Source organism: Cucurbita moschata, unplaced genomic scaffold (genome assembly GCF_002738365.1).
Source record: "Cucurbita moschata cultivar Rifu unplaced genomic scaffold, Cmos_1.0 Cmo_Scf00007, whole genome shotgun sequence".
In the NCBI taxonomy this organism is placed as follows: Eukaryota; Viridiplantae; Streptophyta; class Magnoliopsida; order Cucurbitales; family Cucurbitaceae; genus Cucurbita; species Cucurbita moschata.
Genome location: NW_019268523.1, coordinates 2590970 through 2608386, shown reverse-complemented (window position 1 = coordinate 2608386; position 17417 = coordinate 2590970). Strand labels below are relative to the sequence as shown.

General features: G+C 34.6%; 3 protein-coding genes across 6 annotated transcripts in view; 1 reads left to right on the top strand and 2 right to left on the bottom strand.

The window, feature by feature from the left end:
* LOC111445531 (probable mitochondrial import inner membrane translocase subunit TIM21) overlaps positions 1-3498 on the top strand; it is a 5340-nt gene extending 1842 nt beyond the window's left edge. For all 3 annotated transcript variants that reach the window (XM_023083971.1, XM_023083972.1, XM_023083973.1), the window contains 5 exons: positions 870-1030; positions 1820-1998; positions 2114-2162; positions 2976-3095; positions 3194-3498. In XM_023083971.1, the coding sequence (XP_022939739.1) occupies positions 870-1030; positions 1820-1998; positions 2114-2162; positions 2976-3095; positions 3194-3352 (668 nt within the window). In that variant the 3' untranslated portion in view covers positions 3353-3498. The remainder of the gene's footprint in view (positions 1-869; positions 1031-1819; positions 1999-2113; positions 2163-2975; positions 3096-3193) is intronic.
* A 966-nt stretch (positions 3499-4464) lies between these two features.
* On the bottom strand, positions 4465-9234 carry LOC111445520 (probable inactive leucine-rich repeat receptor-like protein kinase At3g03770). Its single transcript, XM_023083949.1, has 7 exons — positions 7290-9234; positions 6959-7089; positions 6203-6443; positions 5866-6068; positions 5705-5757; positions 4946-5057; positions 4465-4848 (listed from the first exon to the last, which is right to left on the bottom strand). The coding sequence occupies exons 1-7, from the start codon at positions 8635-8637 to the stop codon at positions 4582-4584; spliced, it is 2355 nt and encodes a 784-aa protein (XP_022939717.1). The 5' UTR covers positions 8638-9234; the 3' UTR covers positions 4465-4581.
* Positions 9235-11816: 2582 nt separating this feature from the next.
* The window catches only part of LOC111445527 (chlorophyll(ide) b reductase NOL, chloroplastic), a 7003-nt gene continuing 1402 nt past the window's right edge, over positions 11817-17417 (bottom strand). Inside the window, exons 2-15 of one of the 2 annotated variants that reach the window (XR_002710867.1) lie at positions 17201-17269; positions 16318-16379; positions 16080-16166; positions 15189-15256; positions 15057-15105; positions 14895-14980; positions 14270-14327; positions 13552-13602; positions 13203-13253; positions 13080-13121; positions 12397-12507; positions 12239-12302; positions 12104-12150; positions 11817-11954 (exon numbers count right to left, since the gene is read on the bottom strand). Coding sequence is in view for 1 of the 2 variants with exons in the window: in XM_023083963.1 (XP_022939731.1) it covers positions 12255-12302; positions 12397-12507; positions 13080-13121; positions 13203-13253; positions 13552-13602; positions 14270-14327; positions 14895-14980; positions 15057-15105; positions 15189-15256; positions 16080-16166; positions 16318-16379; positions 17201-17269 (782 nt within the window). In the remaining variant the exon portion in view is untranslated. The other variant, XM_023083963.1, reaches the window with a different exon arrangement.

Here is a 17417-nt window from a genome sequence, read left to right as displayed (position 1 = left end):
TTTTTTTTTTTTTTTTTTTTTTTGTTTAGTTATTTTCCCCTGCAGGGTTGGGGTGAGTTTGCAAAATGAGAAGTTTTTAAATTTGTGTGGATGATTGAATGATTACTTGTGTAACTAGAGTTAATTAAAGCTGTATCCTTCCAAATTGCTTCTGGTGGGTCATAACTCGCTCAAAGCTTCCCCTGAGAGATCTGTTGTTTTCCTAGTTTAAGGTTTTCATACTGTATACGTGGGTTTGACACATGATCTGGTTCTTGTATATCTTATATGAGAAGTTTTTAAATTTGTGTGGATGATTGAATGATTACTTGTGTAACTGGAGTTAATTAAAGCTGTATCCTTCCAAATTGCTTCTGGTGGGTCATAACTCGCTCAAAGCTTCCCCTGAGAGATCTATTGTTTTCCTAGTTTAAGGTTTTCATACTGTATACGTGGGTTTGACACATGATCTGGTTCTTGTATATCTTATATGATGCTATTCTGCCCCATATATGACAATGACTTGAAGGAGTACAAAGGAATTTTCAAATTGTCTAATATTGTTATTGATTACCATGCGAAAAATGAGTTTCTAGGGGCTTGATGCTTTGATCAATTAGTCTAGTAACCCATTTCTTTAGACAAAGACTCTTATTTTCTGTAGAGTAATAGTTCGAGTAAGTCTTGAAACTGCTCTTATCATAAATAGGATTGACTACGGATTCGAGCATCTTGGTTCGAGTCCGAGTAGGAGTCTAAACTGCGGCGGTTAAGAAGTTGCGTGTCCTTTGGACCTTTGCTTACCAATCGTTGGTCTCTCTCGCTTGGGAGGGTGGCTGTTGGACGTCCATCTCTTGCAGTTAACCTTTCCATTTTATATTTTTGTGTAGGTATGGCTGTTTTATCTAGACGGCAGGATGCACGGGGATCTGTTGTCAACTTTTCAACATTAGATGTCACCAGTAGATGTGATACAACAGCTGGAGTGCCGTGCTTTGCTAGGTTTATGTCATCAAAATCTTCAGAGCAACGTGGACAAAGCTCATCTCAGGTTTGTGTTCAAATTTGAGTTTGTTTACCATTGAAAGGGAGCTCTGGGTTTCTCTGGGTTCAATTTCTGAGGAAGGCTCTTTGACTGGGTCTAGATGCCGGTGTCTCAAATGTATGTCTCGTCAAGTGATCATGAAGATGACTGACTAGCCTTGTCATCTGAGAAAAAATGATCATCTCTTATAAATCTTAGATCTAATAAAGAAAGGTCATGGGGATAATTAGAATATCAATAATTTATGCAACGAAAATTTTTAAGTTATTGTTAAACATCGTTGCGTGAATTTCTGTAATGTTTACTAATATATAAGTGCAAAGAAGTCGGCTTCAATTAAGAGAGTGAAAGAATGGCTAGAGGGAAGAAGGGATATAGCAAGACAAAGTAATTGTTTGGTTTTTTTTTTTTTTTTTATTTTATTTGAATAATTGCATTGTACGTTACCAAAATTAACTTCAACTAGGCATGCGTCTCATTGGGATGTTGGTAAAAATTGAATCCGACTTAACGGAGCGATGCCATACTGTAACGGCCCAGATCCACTGCTAGCAGATATTGTCCTCTTTGGGCTTTCCCTCAAGACTTCAAAACGCATCTGTTAGGGGAAGGTTTTCACACCCTTATAAATGGTGGTTTGTTCTCCCTAACCAATGTGGGACATCACACATACATGCCTTTTATTAATTTCTTGCGTGCATTCTAATTTATCGGTGTTCGCCTGGTGAAGTCACGACTAGTTATTGATCACTGATGAGTTCATAAACCTGGATTTTCCCTTGATTTTGTTATCAGAGCAAAAAAGAAATATCAACAGTGGAGGATCCATTTGATGCTCCAACATATAATATACCAGAGAAGCCTGTTACATTTACAGAGGGAGCTTCCTACAGTTTTATCATCCTTGCAGGGCTTGGAGTTGCTGCAGCTGCCGGATATGCAGTTTTTAAGGAGCTTATATTTCAACCAAAAGAGTAACAATCAACTTACATTTAGATTAATGTTATAAACGTTTGCTTAGAATCATAATTCAAATACCTTGTGGTTTCCTCTACTTGGTGACTCTGATATGCAAATTCGTTTGCTTAGGTACAAGATCTTTGACAAGGCTCTTAAAAGGATTCAAGATGACAGCCAGGTTAGTGAAATTAACCTTCAACTTTTGTGTTTTGTATGTGTTCGTGTTAAAGAAACAAAATCCATTAAAGACAAGCATGTCCATGAGAACAAAGATACCAAATGTAACATAACAAATGCAACCAAGGCACAATTACATCTGCAAAAAGACCAAATGGCCGGAAAAGATAAACTAGGAACCTAGCAAGAAAACAAAAACTAGTCCTGCAAGTGACTAAGAGGAACTAACCAAACTACAGCAGATTCTCAGGTAATCACCAACCAAGAGAACCACATAGTGGACCTCTTCCACTTTAATTCAAGGAAGGTACCCTCTAGATGGACCTATATTTTCTCCACCTACTATGGATTAGATATAGTTCATGTTTTTTCAGCACCATTTTCGGAATTGAAAAGGCATTTTTCCATTATGCAGCATCTTAAATATTTCTTGCTCCTTAATTGAGTCAGAAGAAGATGAATTTCACATCATGTCTTTTAGAGATGCAGGAATAGAATCTATATATATATATATATATATAATGGTTCAGAAAGGTTGTTCTTGTTGTTAATTATGAAAAATAAGTTGGGTTCAAGGGGAAATTGATAGGCACAGATAGGGGGCAGTGGGTGGGCAATGAGATAGTTCTTATGCATGCTGTCTTCTATTAAATTCAAACTATTGTGTCATTATTTTTTTTTTTTTCCTTACTATAAGGATGTCTTATCCTTCTCTTCAGTTCTCCCTTATGATTTTCTTATTTAAAACAAATTCCCTTTTGTAATTAAGTTTCTGTTTTTATGTTTTAATAGATTGGTTTTGCTATTCTTTCAGGTTAAGGTAAGGATTGGTTCCCCTATAACTGGCTATGGCCAAGAAACTAGAAATCGGGCTGCTCGACAACGTATCCCTAACAGGGTATGGACCGATGAAGATGGTGTCGAGCGAGTAGAGGTAGGTAATTCATGACTTAAATTGTAATAAGTTTTTCCTGTGGTAGTAAAAACAATTTCCCCTTCTCATTAGAAATTAGCAAATAAAATTTTGAACAGGTGAATTTTTATATCCGTGGGCCGCATGGAGGTGGGAAAGTTTATACTGAGATGTTCAAGGATCAAGTGGAGAAGCAGTGGAAGTTCACATACTTGATTGTGGAGGTGAAATCTTCTCCTCCAGTTCAATTGATCCTAGAATCTTATATGCCTGCCTGAGTTTGGGCCAACCAATTCATTCGCCCAAGATTTTGTGTCAAATTCTACATAGTTTTAGAATTACCATCTCATGTTTATAATATTTCTCCTTCCTCTGAGCCACATTTTAAACTGTTCATTTGGTTAGGCCAACTTTTTCAAGTTCATTATTTATGATTTCCTTCTACTCATAGCGAGAGAGTGTTCTATTCCAATAAATAATACCTAATTCAACTTACTTCCACTTGGTCTACCTTGCTATGGTGGGGTTATGCACTTGTTATCTATATCGGATTTCTACTTACGACTTTAGTCTCTGTAATTTTGACTTCAAATACCTTTTTTGATCAATGTATTTTGAGAAATGACCCTTTTGATTTCTTTTTCATTCTTATATTCCTTTTCCAATAATAATAATAATTAGTATGATGTTAAATTCACTAAATTTCTTAAGTTGAAAAAGTTATCAACCAAAATGAACCAAAACAATCACAACAAACAAATTGTGTGACTATTACCATTATTTTTTTTAGACATGCAAGTTTGATTGACTTTGATGAATCGAACGATGAGATATAAACTAAATAATGTGATGTCCTACGTTGGTTGGAGAGAACAAAACACTCTTTATAAGGGTGGGAAACCTTCCCCTAACAGATTCGTTTTAAAGCTTTGAGGGAAAGCCCAAAAAGGAGAATATCTGCTAGCGGATCTGGGCCATTACAAATGGTATCAGAGCCAGACACTAGACTATGTGCTAGTGAGGAGTCTGTTCCCCAAAAGGGGTAGACACAAGACGATGTGCTAGTAAAGACGCTGGGCCCCAAAGAGGGGTGGATTTGACAGGAATCCCATATTGATTCGAGAAAGGAAAGAGTGTCAGCAGAGGGGGATCCCATATTGATTGGAGAAAGGAAAGAGTGTCAGCAGAGGGGGATCCCATATTGATGGGAGAAAGGAAAGAGTGTCAGCAGGGGAGTGGTGGATTGTGATGTCCCACATTGGTTGGGGAGGAGAACAAAACGGTGTGGAAATCTTCCCCGAGCAAACACGTTTTAAAGCCTTGAGGGGAAACCCGAAAGGGAAAGTCCAAAGCGGATAATATCTGCTAGCGATAGATCTAGCGATAAGATATGATAATATAATGTGAAATTGTTCCTATGGAGATAACATATTGCACTTGAGAAATAAAATTCATAAGATGCTTTACAAGTTCATGAAATGAGTTGGATATAAGTACCATTTTCCTTTTAAGGCATTTCTGGGGATGGTGATAGTGATGCTGGTGGATCTTGGCTGATCTGATTCTGGTCTCTGCTTGAACCCTGAACTTGTCCTGCAAAATGCAAATTCCAAAGAATATCTTCTACTGAAGGTCTATCTGCTGGCTTGTCATGGAGGCATCTTAGGCATATTTCCATCATCGTCTTAAGCGAATCGTCCGAGCATCCCTTGCGTATTGCTGGATCCGCAATGCTCTTTCGAGCTATCTCATCTGTTTTTAGGCTTACCTGCAACTGAGAATAGAATGGAAACCAAATTCCCTTGTTCAGCTTCAAGGGGTACTTTTCAACCTGTTCTTAAAAGTGATTCTGAGATGGAAAATGTACTCACAAGATCTCTTGAAACATGAACTTCGTTTTGGGATGTGATTTGTCTTCCCAGAATGATTTCCAGTAAAATCGCTCCTATGTCATAGACATCATTTTTATCTCTGTGATTTACTCTGTAAACACACACAACGTTGAAAATATCCAAAGTTATATTGAAGTCTACATAATTCAGTACTCTAGCAAATACGTAACCAAACTATACTTTAGAAGATAGATTTGACATAAAATTTCATCTTATAAATACTCCGTTTCGTTTTGGTTAAATTACAAGTTTAGTCGTAAAAATCCCTAAATTAGATAAGATATTTACTATGTTTCCAATCTTTCAATTTTGTATCTAATACATTCTTGAACTAAGTATCTGAACTTTATATGTTCATTAGATTTAAAAATTATATTTTATGTGAATACTAACCTAGATTCGTGAATTTTAAAAAAACATTGAATAAATCAAAAACTTATTAGACACATATTTGAAAGTTTAAGGACTTTAGACACATATTTAAAAATTTAAGGACTTTAGACACAAATTTAAAAGTTCAAGGACTTATTAAACACTTTAAATTTTGATGATTTATTAGACCCAACTAAAAATTTATAGAGACACAACTAAAAATTTATAGAGACACAACTAAAAATTTATGGATCTCTATCTGATACTCCCTAAAGATCGGACTAAATATATATAAACTAGATAGTTAAGAGACTAAATTTAATCTTTTCCAAACAAATATTTTGCAAAATAAAATAAAAGTCTTACCCCATTGCTTGGCGCTTCCCTTTAGTACCAGTGGATGAAACACCTGAAGTCATCTGAAACCCAAAACAAATATCTATCAAATACATTCATTTTGAGAGATTATTATGCAAACAAACATGTTTTTTTTTGTTTTTTTTTCCTTTCTGTATCATAAATCATACCATTCCACCATGTTCAACAACAATAGGCAAATTGTAACAGCTGATTTTCACATGGAGATCTTGATCTAGCAAAATATCTGTAATCTTCAAACTGTTTGAGCATACACCAGGAACAATTCCTGTGTGTAGGAACTGAACTCCCTTCACCGTTTCGATAGCAGCCGATATTCTTTTCGTCCAAGAAAGCTTTTGCCCTTGTAGCCCTGCAGAATCAAGTCTTTTCAAAACTTATGTCCATGGACACAAAAGTTTACTGTCTACTGAAATCATATGCACCTTCAGTACACACAAGTTACAGCAATCATAGCTATAGATATGCCATGAAAAATCATTTTACCAGATACATGGCTTCTTAGTGTCCCATATTGATAGTACTCGAATATAAGGAACACCCTGCTGATGGTTAAACCGTCTGGTAGGAACTCATAGCAGTGTCCAAGAGCACTGATCAAATGAATATGTCGCAGTTTAGATATCAACTCCAACTTATGTGTGAAGGTTTGAGGGGTTTGTCGCCTTCTCAAAGTTAAACTCCTAATCGTCACCACACTGCCATCTGTAAACACTCCTTTGAATATCTGTTATTGTCAAGAGTGAGACTATGTTTGTAAAACTATTTTTCAGTTTCGTATAGTAGCAGATTAATATGTAATAGTAATAGTTGCACAAATTAATTCTGGAAGCTACGCGCTCCGAGTGCACAGAAAATCAAGAAGCTACCACGAAAAGTTAGAAATTTAATGCCTCCTTATGGGCACTGGCCATAATTTTGTTTTGTAATAATGAGCTTATTCTTGTTCTTTTGGAATGGAGTTCATTTATGTAGTTTCAGACCCCTTCCCTTCTTGTATGGGGCTTGATTTTTTTTGTATGCCCTTATATATATATAACCATTTATCTTATTGAAAGTGTGGTTTCTTGCCCAAAACAAAGATAATAATAATGTCTTTTCTAAAGTACTCACTTTCAAACATGTATTTTGAGAACAAAAAAGAATAGAGAAAAGGCAATGGGATGTAAGATTCGACAGCGTAAACTAAGAGAGATATGGCAATTGCTGAACATTGAAAATATATTAGATGTAAACTGATACCTGGCCATCCAGACTTTCGCTTATCAAAGTCGAAGCATCGAAGTTGTTGGTAGCCTCTTTAAGTTCATCCAAACTGAAAGTTCGATAAGGAGGAAGACTAGTTCCCAGCTTCATTGTCTGAGATATATACTCTGCTAGCACATGGTGGATTTATACGAGGATGTATTAAATTCATAACTCACAATACATTCCTAGTGAAAATTAACAAAACTTGGTAGAAAAGAAAAGTGGTCCAAATAGAAGTGATTACTTTTCAATTCTTTTGCTTTAATAAGGTCGAACCAGTTCAAGAAATCATCAACTAGAAAGAAAAATAAGACATTTATCTTACTGGCATCATACAGCTGCTTGGCCGTATCTGTTACGGATGAATTTTCTGTTATAAACCTTGTTGAAGGTTCTTTAACAACACCCATTTTGTATGTCCTTCTCATCGTTAAGAACATCAGAGCAAAAACTATAATTCCAGCAACACTTCCTCCTAAAATTCTTAAGAAAGTCATTACCCCGCGAGGAGGTTGCCTATGCTCCCGATTATGAGGCCTAATACTCACTGCCAAAGCTTCATTGTGACAGAACTTTAAAGGGTGCTGTTTTTGGTCTTGATTTGACAAGCAATTTCCAGCATAAATGATATCACCGTTCTTGGACTCCAATTGCTGAAGACAGGCGGGCAAGTCTCCTATCAAGAGATTCGAGGATAGATTGGCAAAAGTAAGATCACTATTGCAAGATGTGTTCTGTAAAAGCAGCCCAGTTAATCTGTTTCCCCCAATATTCAGATACTTGATCGAAGGAAGTGCCAAAAGCGATGCCAGAAACGGCCCAACAAGTTTATTAGAAGATATGTCCACCTTTTCAAGGTGATACAAGAAGCCTAACTCAGCTGGGATACCCGAGCGAAATGTGTTGTTTTTTAGAACAAGTATACTCAACCTCTTTGGTAATTTAGGAAACTGGGGTCCCAGAAGATTGTCTCCCAACTCAAGAACTTGCAAGTTCGTTAAATTGGTGAGGTTTGGGACGTTCCCAGAAAGAGAATTTCTTGAGAGAGTGAGAATTCGAAGACTCCACATATGCGTAATGGAATCTGGCAAGGACCCATTAAACGAATTGTTCTGTAAACTCAGAGTAGTCAAGACTGGTAGGGAACCAATCCAACTAGGAATGTTACCACTGAAACAGTTGCCGTCAAGATTGATAAACTGTAGGCTTTTCAAAGAAGAAAGTACCTCCGGGATGGAGCCATGTAGGGAATTTAAGCTTAAGTTGAGTATTTCAAGAGAAAAAATGTCACCAACAGTTGGAGGCAATGGACCCTCAAGACCCAGAGAAACCAGAGAAAGAACCTTCAAGTTGAGAAACTGGGAAAATGTGGAAAACAAGAGATCAATCTTAGTATTTTGTGGAAATGTGGGGCGCCCAACAACATCACCAACAATGTGGAGCTGGGTTATATCATCCTCATAGCACACTATTGTAAGAGATGGTGTGGATTCAATGTCACAAAAGTCTGTGACATTGTCAAAGCTGGTTAGAGCTTGAGGGTAGTTTAAAAGTTGCAGGATTTGCAAAAGGGATTGGGATTGAGAAGGTGGAAGCTGAGTTGAAAGATGAAAAGAGAGCAAAAACAAGAACAGAAGAAGATGGAAATGGCATGCTGCTTTAAGTTTTGCCATTAAAGCTTTATGAGGGAAAGTGGCTGCTCTTCGGTTGAACAGTCTAGAAGAGACCAAATAAGTTACAGTGTGCAGAAAGAAGCTGAAAACTCCATTAAGTAGATGAAGCTCTCTCTCTCTCTCTCTCTCTCTCTCTCTCTCCAGGTTTTTTTATGGTAATAGATATTCAATTTCTTAAAGAACGCCACTAGAAGAAGTATAGTGGCTGCAGTAAAACAGAAAGCATTAACATCAATCAGTGCTTTTTTCCCCTTTCCCAAGGGATTAGAATCTAGACATTGCCTACACATTGCTTAACTTAAATTAAAACGGCTTAGTACTCCACCACAATCATAACACTGAATAAAATAAAATGCCTTTGAGTTGCTCGGTGGATACGAAAACACCATGCATCTAAATATCATTCTCTCAAATAAATATATTCTTTCAGGCAGGCAAGTATCTTAGTTACCATCACCCTATTTTATAGTTAATTATCTATTAAACCGTTTAAAGGATCTCTATTCTAACAATATTTTTGAAACGTTTTTAAAAAGTCAACGATAATCCTGCAACTTTTGAAATAATAAAGATATTAAAAAAAAAAAACTGGCTATAATCTAGAAAAAAAAATCATATAATCAAGATTTAATAATGGAAGCTTAATATACAAAAAGTTGGCAGGTAGAAAAATCCAACTTAGTGACAAAATTATATCTATATTCCGACAAAATCTATGACGTATAACATAAGACAAACAGATTTTATAGATAAAATAACATTAATTATCAAAGGTGATGGTAGGAACAATCTCCATAATTATGATGCTAATCAATACATTTCTTGATAGAGATTGAAAAGATAAAATTTTAAAAAGAAAGAAATAAGTATCAACCGTTACAGAGATAGATTTAAGCATAATCAAGTATACATAAAAACTCAGAATTCTCATAAATTTATCCATGAAAAATACATAAAAATATGTTCATAGGCTTTTTATCCCGAAGTAGAACAGTATCCTATTTCCTTGATTGTACTTGATTGTATGATTAATGTATGTTAGCTGTATTTTGGAAAAAAAGAAACATTAATTATTCCACCAAAGTAATGTTATCGCCATAATGGTCATACTTTAACCAAATACATTCATGCTTAAGCTTCTAAATTTCCAACCTAATTAATGTCATATAGAGTAGTAATTTATTTGAAGGCTAAAATTGCACCACTTTTTTAAGTTTGAAGTACAATTTATTAAGTCCATAATTAAAATTCAAACTTAAGGTTAAAATTGATTTTTTTTCATTAAAGTAGATGCTAATTTATACTTTGAAAGATATCTATTAAACTTTGCCTCTAATGTAAAAAATATTTTTGTTTCTTCTTGCAATAAATATTTCAAAACTTTATTGAAGTAGAAATCTATTAGAATATTCTACAAAATTTATAATTTAGAATAATATAGCAGCCACCCAAAATAGAAACTGAGACTCAAACACCGTCACGCTCATACATGTTCTAATTTCATACCCAAGAAAAATTTAAATGATTTTTGAAACATTAATGAAACCTCAAAATTAATAATTATAACTTTTAACAAACATAGGTATTTTTTAATCTTTTTTTTGTAATTTAGCGTACAATAAAATAGAACGAAAGTGAAAGCTAAAGTTCAAATCTAATTTTTGCACATATACGTACAAATCTACATACAGTACACACATTCATACACATATATAACACTGTTAGAACCAAAAGCATGTGGTTCACGGGGAGCACAGATGCTGAGCAAAAATAGGCATTTTAGGCTGACAAATCAAACAATCAAAAAGGGCTTCTATTGTATAAAGCACTTTTGGAATCTAACCAAAACATTTTGGAATACGATACAAACAACAGAAGCCTCTCATTTCATCTCATATTTTCAGCTCTTAGCAACAGACTCAGATTTGGGCCCCTCAAGTCTTAGAGTCACGGGTGAATCTTTATTGGAGCACTGTTTGGAATTTTATTCAATGATTGAGAATTTTTAATGGGATTCATTTTTTATCTCACTAAATACATACTGTTTCAATAAAATAAGAGAGAACAATTTTTTTTTTTTTTCAAGAGTAGAGAATTTAAGTATAGGAGATTTCGTGTTTGCCGTCTTTGGGTTCCTTTTTCTTCTTTTTGTCTTTTATCTCAGAATTTGGAATTGGGCAAATGTTTCCTCACGTGAGGCTTCTCTTTTCTCTTTTATACAACTTTCCATTTGAGAGAAATTCGACTTTCAAATACTCAAACGGCTGATATGGTGGGTGGGTTTTGTTTATTAGGTTAAATACAAATTTAATTTCAAACACGACTTATTAGGTTAAATATTTGTTTTGTAATAATCCCTTAATGTTGGAGTGTTTTTATAATTTAATTTCAGTTCAATTTAATCTCTTATATTTTCATAGTTTTTAGTTTAGGTCATTTGTTGATATGGTGGGTGTAGCTTCTTCTTTTTCCCCCTTTTTAAATGATAATTACAATAATAATAATAATAAAATAAACGTACAAGCAGTGATTTTCGGAGATAAAATTCATCAAGATTCCCAACTTATAATTGAATATGGTAAAGAGAAAACAATAATATTTCAAATAGCCCTAAATAATATAAGCATCTTAAATTCTGTAACTGATTTTTTATTTTCATTTAAATACCATTCCAATATGCCCCAAATTTGTAGGCCATACCTGCAAGCTTCTTTCGAGGTTTGATTTGCACAGGCAATCTTTACCTACAACAATCAAACCTCGAAAACATAAAAATGAGACCAAATATTTCAACCCACAAATGGGCATAAACTTCGTCAAATTTGAATGGGTTCTCAAAATATCTCAGTAATAAAGTAAAAATCAAGATCAAGTACTTATTACGCATAATACCTTGATGAGGTGAATTTTTCTTTCGTCCCTCAACCTAAACATAGTCATAGCATTAAAATATTATACATCTATTTTTATGTTAGAGGTGTGAAAGTAAATCCCCGCACAAATTATTGAATTCAAAATAAAAATGATACTTATTTTGCCCCACATCAAACCTTACCCAATCGGTCATGGACGTCCTAGAACATTTAGTTGAGGATAACGAAAAATTATTCAGTGAAGCTTGCACCTGACCATTAATTGTGGATGGAAGATTTTGCACGTCTTAATAACTACAAGACACATACTTCAAATACTTTTGCAATTTTTTTCTCATGTACTCAATCATGTAGAATTGTCCATCACACTCTGGCGGCCTCCTCGAATAATTTTTCGAGGTAAACGCTATCCCATTCGGTTACCTCGGTAAATACGAAAATGCTCTGCAAATGGTTTGGTAAAACAATAATAGTTATACAACTTTTAAGTAAATATAAATAATAAATTACAATTAACATTTATATAGAAATTTAATGAAAAAACAACAGTTTTCCAATATAGATAAATAGATAGATCAGAGACAGGAGGGCACCATTTCCTTGCGCAGACTTTTAGGAGAACTCCAACGGGTCCATAATGCTTCATCAATGACCAGTATATAAATTGTGAATAAACCATTCCACTGGGTGAAGAACGATAAATGAGAAATTTCACAGAGAGAACTTACAGGAGGGAAGTTCTTATTAATCTTCTAGAAGATATCTGTTTCTTCTGGCACCAAAAGCAAGTCTCTGAATAACATGGGAAGCATGAAACAATTAATTGATGGCAAGTAGGGAAAAAAACATTCCAACTTAATTGAGCAGTAATTAGTCATTTCTTAACTGAGAATATCTGGGAATAAGCTTTCAGTCCAGTGAGAAAACGAATGTATGTGGGCCTTGTTGAACCATTGGCCGGGATAGATCTTATGTTTGGGACAAGGTATTCTGCGACCTGTAAACTCAAATGTTAACCGCCAGATGAAGAAAAATGGCAGATGCAAAAAATTATAAGCCTTTTAATGCTCTAAAAGATTAGTGCATTTGTAGTGTTAGTAGCGAAGTTCATTAAGGAATATAATGAAATTGTATGCAAAAATATTAATGAATCAACAAATATTTTAGGTCTCATTGATAACCATTTAATTTTTTATTTTAGAAAATTGTGATTATTTTCTTACCTTTTCTTTGCAATAGTTTCCATCGTTCTAAAAGAATCATTTGAAATCATAACCAAATTCCAAAAACTAAAATAAGGTTTCGCTTGGATTTTGAAAAAATCTCCAAAAAAAAATCAAAGAAATTCATAGGTAGAAGTAGAAGTAGTGTTGTTAAGTTTTAACTTTTAAAATCCAAATAGTCAGTCAAATTGGGACTTAATAAAATTCAACAAATGTGAATGAGATTAAGGGGAATTTTTCTTAGGCTTGAAACATGCGATGAAGGTCACTTTTAGAATACCGCAGACATGGACAACTGCATACTACGAAAAGATCAGTATGGGCATAACGAGATTCAAAACATTACCACTTCAGGCGGTTCCGCTAAGACATTGATGAAAAATTTCGCCTGCAAGAGGTCAACTATTTTAGTTTTTCAAAATACGTGAATTTATTAAGAAAAATTAATCTAAAATAATGTGTCCTCAACCTGCTTTGTATTAGCACCAGACATGAGAAGATCAGTTGTAACCATCCCCGGCTGCCAGACCAAATAACACAAAAAACGTTATAAGTAAAGAACGGAAGATGTAATTCTGTGGTGTTACGATTAAGAACCTTTCTAACGGACCTTACATGATTTTTTAACAATTTCAATATATTATAAATCTCGAATATATCCCTTGGAATGTCAAGGGTCTTATATGCAAGATTCAAAATATCACGAAAAAATCAACATCAGAAAAATATAAATAAAATTCTCAAGCAGTTTTGACAAATGGGTTGAGATAAAAAAATTTATACTCAAGTTGAAAGCATAAAATTGTGTACTAACACACCGAAAGATTGTGCACCACAACGTTTTTGACGTCCTGCATCCGCAATTCGGCCTGCAGATAATTTTTAAAAATTATGGAAATATTAATACTAAAAGAAAAAAAAAGTCACTTATGGAACGTTGAATGACGAAAAAGGAATAGAAGAGTATAAATGACGAGGAAAAGGAATAGAAGAGAATATGAATGAGGAGAAACAAGAAGTTAGATTCTTTATATTTCTTAACGACAAATGACAAACCCTTTTCAATTACTTTTTGGTTGCTTACAGAAACCATAGTACTTTAGAGTCTTGATGGCAGGGACTTTCCTAGGACTTCATTGTTAGATTCTGGTGGTATTTGGCTCTTGAAATGATTGTTCACCCAACAATATAGTCCAGGGATCTTCATGACTTAGGCCACCCCAGATAGACACTCCAAATGCTAATAGAGTTTCTTCCCAATATTATAAGTGGTCAAAATTGATCATCCTCGGTATGACTACTATATTTGAATCAAACAGAGCTGATGCAGATTACTCTATTTGCTGCATAACGCATCGATGCTTCCTATTTAAAGTACGATCCCGAATGAAACTAATTTATTAGTGTGTGCGCGTGATGAGTGTGTGCGTGTGAGAGAGAGAAAGAGGCTCAAGTAGCCAGTTTAGGATTAATAACAGAAACTAAATGATTGTTTTATTTTATTTAAGACATTAGCTAAATAAGGTAAGCAAGTACCTGTAATGACTTCGTTAAATGGACAACACTTCTTTTAGTTGCCCCATATGCAGCAAACCTAAGGAAAGACAGAGATCAACCAACAACATTTCTTTTTTTCAGTTACAGAGTAAGTGACCACTACATAAACAGGGTGAATGCATATAAATAACGTTAACCCACTTTAATAGCCTCCTTGAAAAAATAACAATTTGTCTTACCAAAAAAAGAAACAAAATCAATCATTACACAGTTTTCTAGCACACCCATAAACAAGCGGAGTTTTGCAGTCTTGTCTAGTATAGATATTCAAACTGATAATCCTAATAATTGCATATGAGATAATCCTTATATTCGTCAGAAATCCATCCATGTTTCAGCATAAAACTATTCGCTCCATCTTTTATTCAAGTAATGGAAATAAAAGGATCCCTGAAATTAGTAGATGCCATTGCACCGCTGCAATTTCCAAAGCAGGTCCATCATATAAGATTGAGCACATTGTGCATGTCATCTAAATGAATCACAGATTTCTCGTGCTTTTCCCATGTCTTCTCCATTCTTCTTAAAAAAATTATACATAAGATAACAGCATCATGACGACCTCAGACAAAAGAGAGAAAGCAAATGATAGAGAAAACAGCACCTAGGGGTAGGTCGTCCATCAGAACCAGCCCCATCAATGTTGAAAATATGACCCCCTCGAGGTTGGTTTAACATCATCTTTATTGCCTAAACAAGAAGTCAGGAACTATGCATGATTTACAAGCTAAAAATGTCGAAGAGTGTATGATGAAGCAGTACATACCTCTCGGCAACATATCATCAAACCAAGAGCATTTGTAGTGACAACTTCGCTGCATTAGAGAGTGTCTAAGGAATAAACCAAAAGGATTTCTATTTCATGTCATTGAGGTTTGGAGATCAGGAGTAACCTCACATGAGATCTTCATCTGATGCCTCGACCAAAGGCTTAAAGCTATAAGCATTTGATCCTGCATTATTGATCTGCATTGTTCTTGCAATAAGTTAAAATGGCAATAGAAGCAAACAAAATTGACCAAATTAACTATAGGGCATAAAACAACAGACTCGTCATATCCTCTCATGGCCTTCAAAATTGATCAACAATTTAAATAGAACAAAATGAAACGTTTTTAGTTCTTTTAAGTCCAGTTTCCTATGATATGCGGACATTGCCATATTGAAACTGTATATTATGAAAATGTACACTTTGTTTGAAAATATCTAAGAATTGTATTTGCTTTAGGCCAGCACTACTCAGGCCTCCATGACATGATACGGCTATTCACATCATATGACAAACGGGTTGAGGCACCTTTTTGGTGGACATGTCAATAGCATCAACATACAGGACAGATTTTTCTCATTTCAACAGCTACTATATCATAATTGATATCGTTATCTGTACTGTTTGCTTAATTACTCAAGTATGAAAGGAGTATACATGTATATATATCTTGTAATATCTGAATCATTCTAGGACAGACATCATGCTCTACTATCAAGAAATCTCTAAGGTTTCAATCGAGTTGCTATATTAACCACATCACAACCACCATGAATCAATCAATAGTAAAAGAGACAAGTTGTAATTTAGATGGTCTCAAGGTTACATATTTAAGTTCAAACCTTAGAGGCCACCTGCCTAATATATTCAATATTATATAGGTTTTCTTTTAGAGTGAAAATATCATATAGGTTCTTTGATGTCAAATAAACATATGTTCAAGTTATTAGAAAATAGAAATCAAGATAGCGACGCTCTTTGTGTAGAAGGCAATGAGAAGGAAGAATTTGAAGTAAATACCCAAATGTCAATATATTTAAGATTTTTCTGCACAAATGTGACTAAATTCTTTACATCCTCTCCTTCTCGCACGTCACATCTAGTACCCTGAAAAGGAGAATTAGAGTTAAAACAATGAGCTTGAAGCATCGGCAACTGCTTTAATTGTAAATATACATGGAAACAATGAAATGATAGAAAAATGGTAAATGAACTCCTGCAGAGAAAAATTTAAATGAAAAAGTCTAGCAGGAGGTACCCACACACGCTGCTCCCCAAATTCTTCCCTCAGGCTTTGAACAGAAGACTCAACCCTCTCAGCTGTTAAAGATTTGTGGAGCAAATGCAACAAACGTACCTCAAGTGGTGTTATTGTAAATTTAGTGCATTACATTAACAGACGAAACTTAAACTGCTTCATGATAGTAACTTTATTGTAAACTTAAACAGCTTTAACGAGTGCAAGTCACACCCTACTATGAAGCTGACAGTAACCATAAATCAAAATGGAAATCAACATAAAATTACAAAATCGTGAGCATCTTGATAATCCTAGACATTCCTACCGAAATGGAGGAAAAACGAATCAACACAAGAACTATAAAGGTGCAAAATCTCGAGAATGACTAGAATCCATACCTAATCAATCAACACAAAATAATAATAATTAATGTGAACCAGGCTTAGGTCAATAAATTAAAAATAATTACAAACAGATGAGAACCCATATCTTTCAAATTCAAAAATAACGGAAAATTTTGAAATTCTTTGAGACAGAGAAATTCGTAACATGTAAAAGATTGAAACTACGGATTCAAGCTTCTCCAGATAGCCGAATTAGACTAATATCCTATAGCTGACAATATGGATGAAATAAATTACAAAAACAACCCCATGCCTATTTACAAAGTAATCTACAATCATTCAGAAAGGTGCTACCCTGAACAAGACTGAAAATGACCTCTACATGCAACGATTATATTAGTGGGTGAGTGGGTGTGTGAGTATTCAAAAAGGAAATTCTTTAGTTAATGTTCTAAAATCCTGTACAGATATATTTACAGTCCTGTGGGAGCGTACATGAACGGGAGGAGAAAGAAGGTCGAGAAGAAGTATCATGATGATCATAGTGCAAATGTTACCTGATCGTGAACAGATGACAACATTGTCACCTGCTTTCAGAAACTGTTTGGCCAACGCGTATCCTATTCCTGGATAAATTGCAAATGTAAGTAGAAAACACCGAAGAATATGGAAGTCAGGCACTGAAGCGTCAAAGAAAATAAAATCAGCAAATTCTTCCGAAGCACTCATAAAAGAAATAAAAAATGAAAAAAAAAAAAAAAAAAAAAAAAAAAA

Bases quoted from the DNA above. Each gene is read 5' to 3' on its own strand.
- LOC111445520 (XM_023083949.1), bottom strand. From the start codon at position 8,637: ATGGCAAAACTTAAAGCAGCATGCCATTTCCATCTTCTTCTGTTCTTG. The intron at 6,069-6,202 runs GTAAAATGATTT...TTGATTCTGCAG, and splicing joins ACTAAGAAGCCATGTATCTG to GGCTACAAGGGCAAAAGCTT. The intron at 5,758-5,865 runs GTATGATTTATG...TTTGGGTTTCAG, and splicing joins TTGTTGAACATGGTGGAATG to ATGACTTCAGGTGTTTCATC.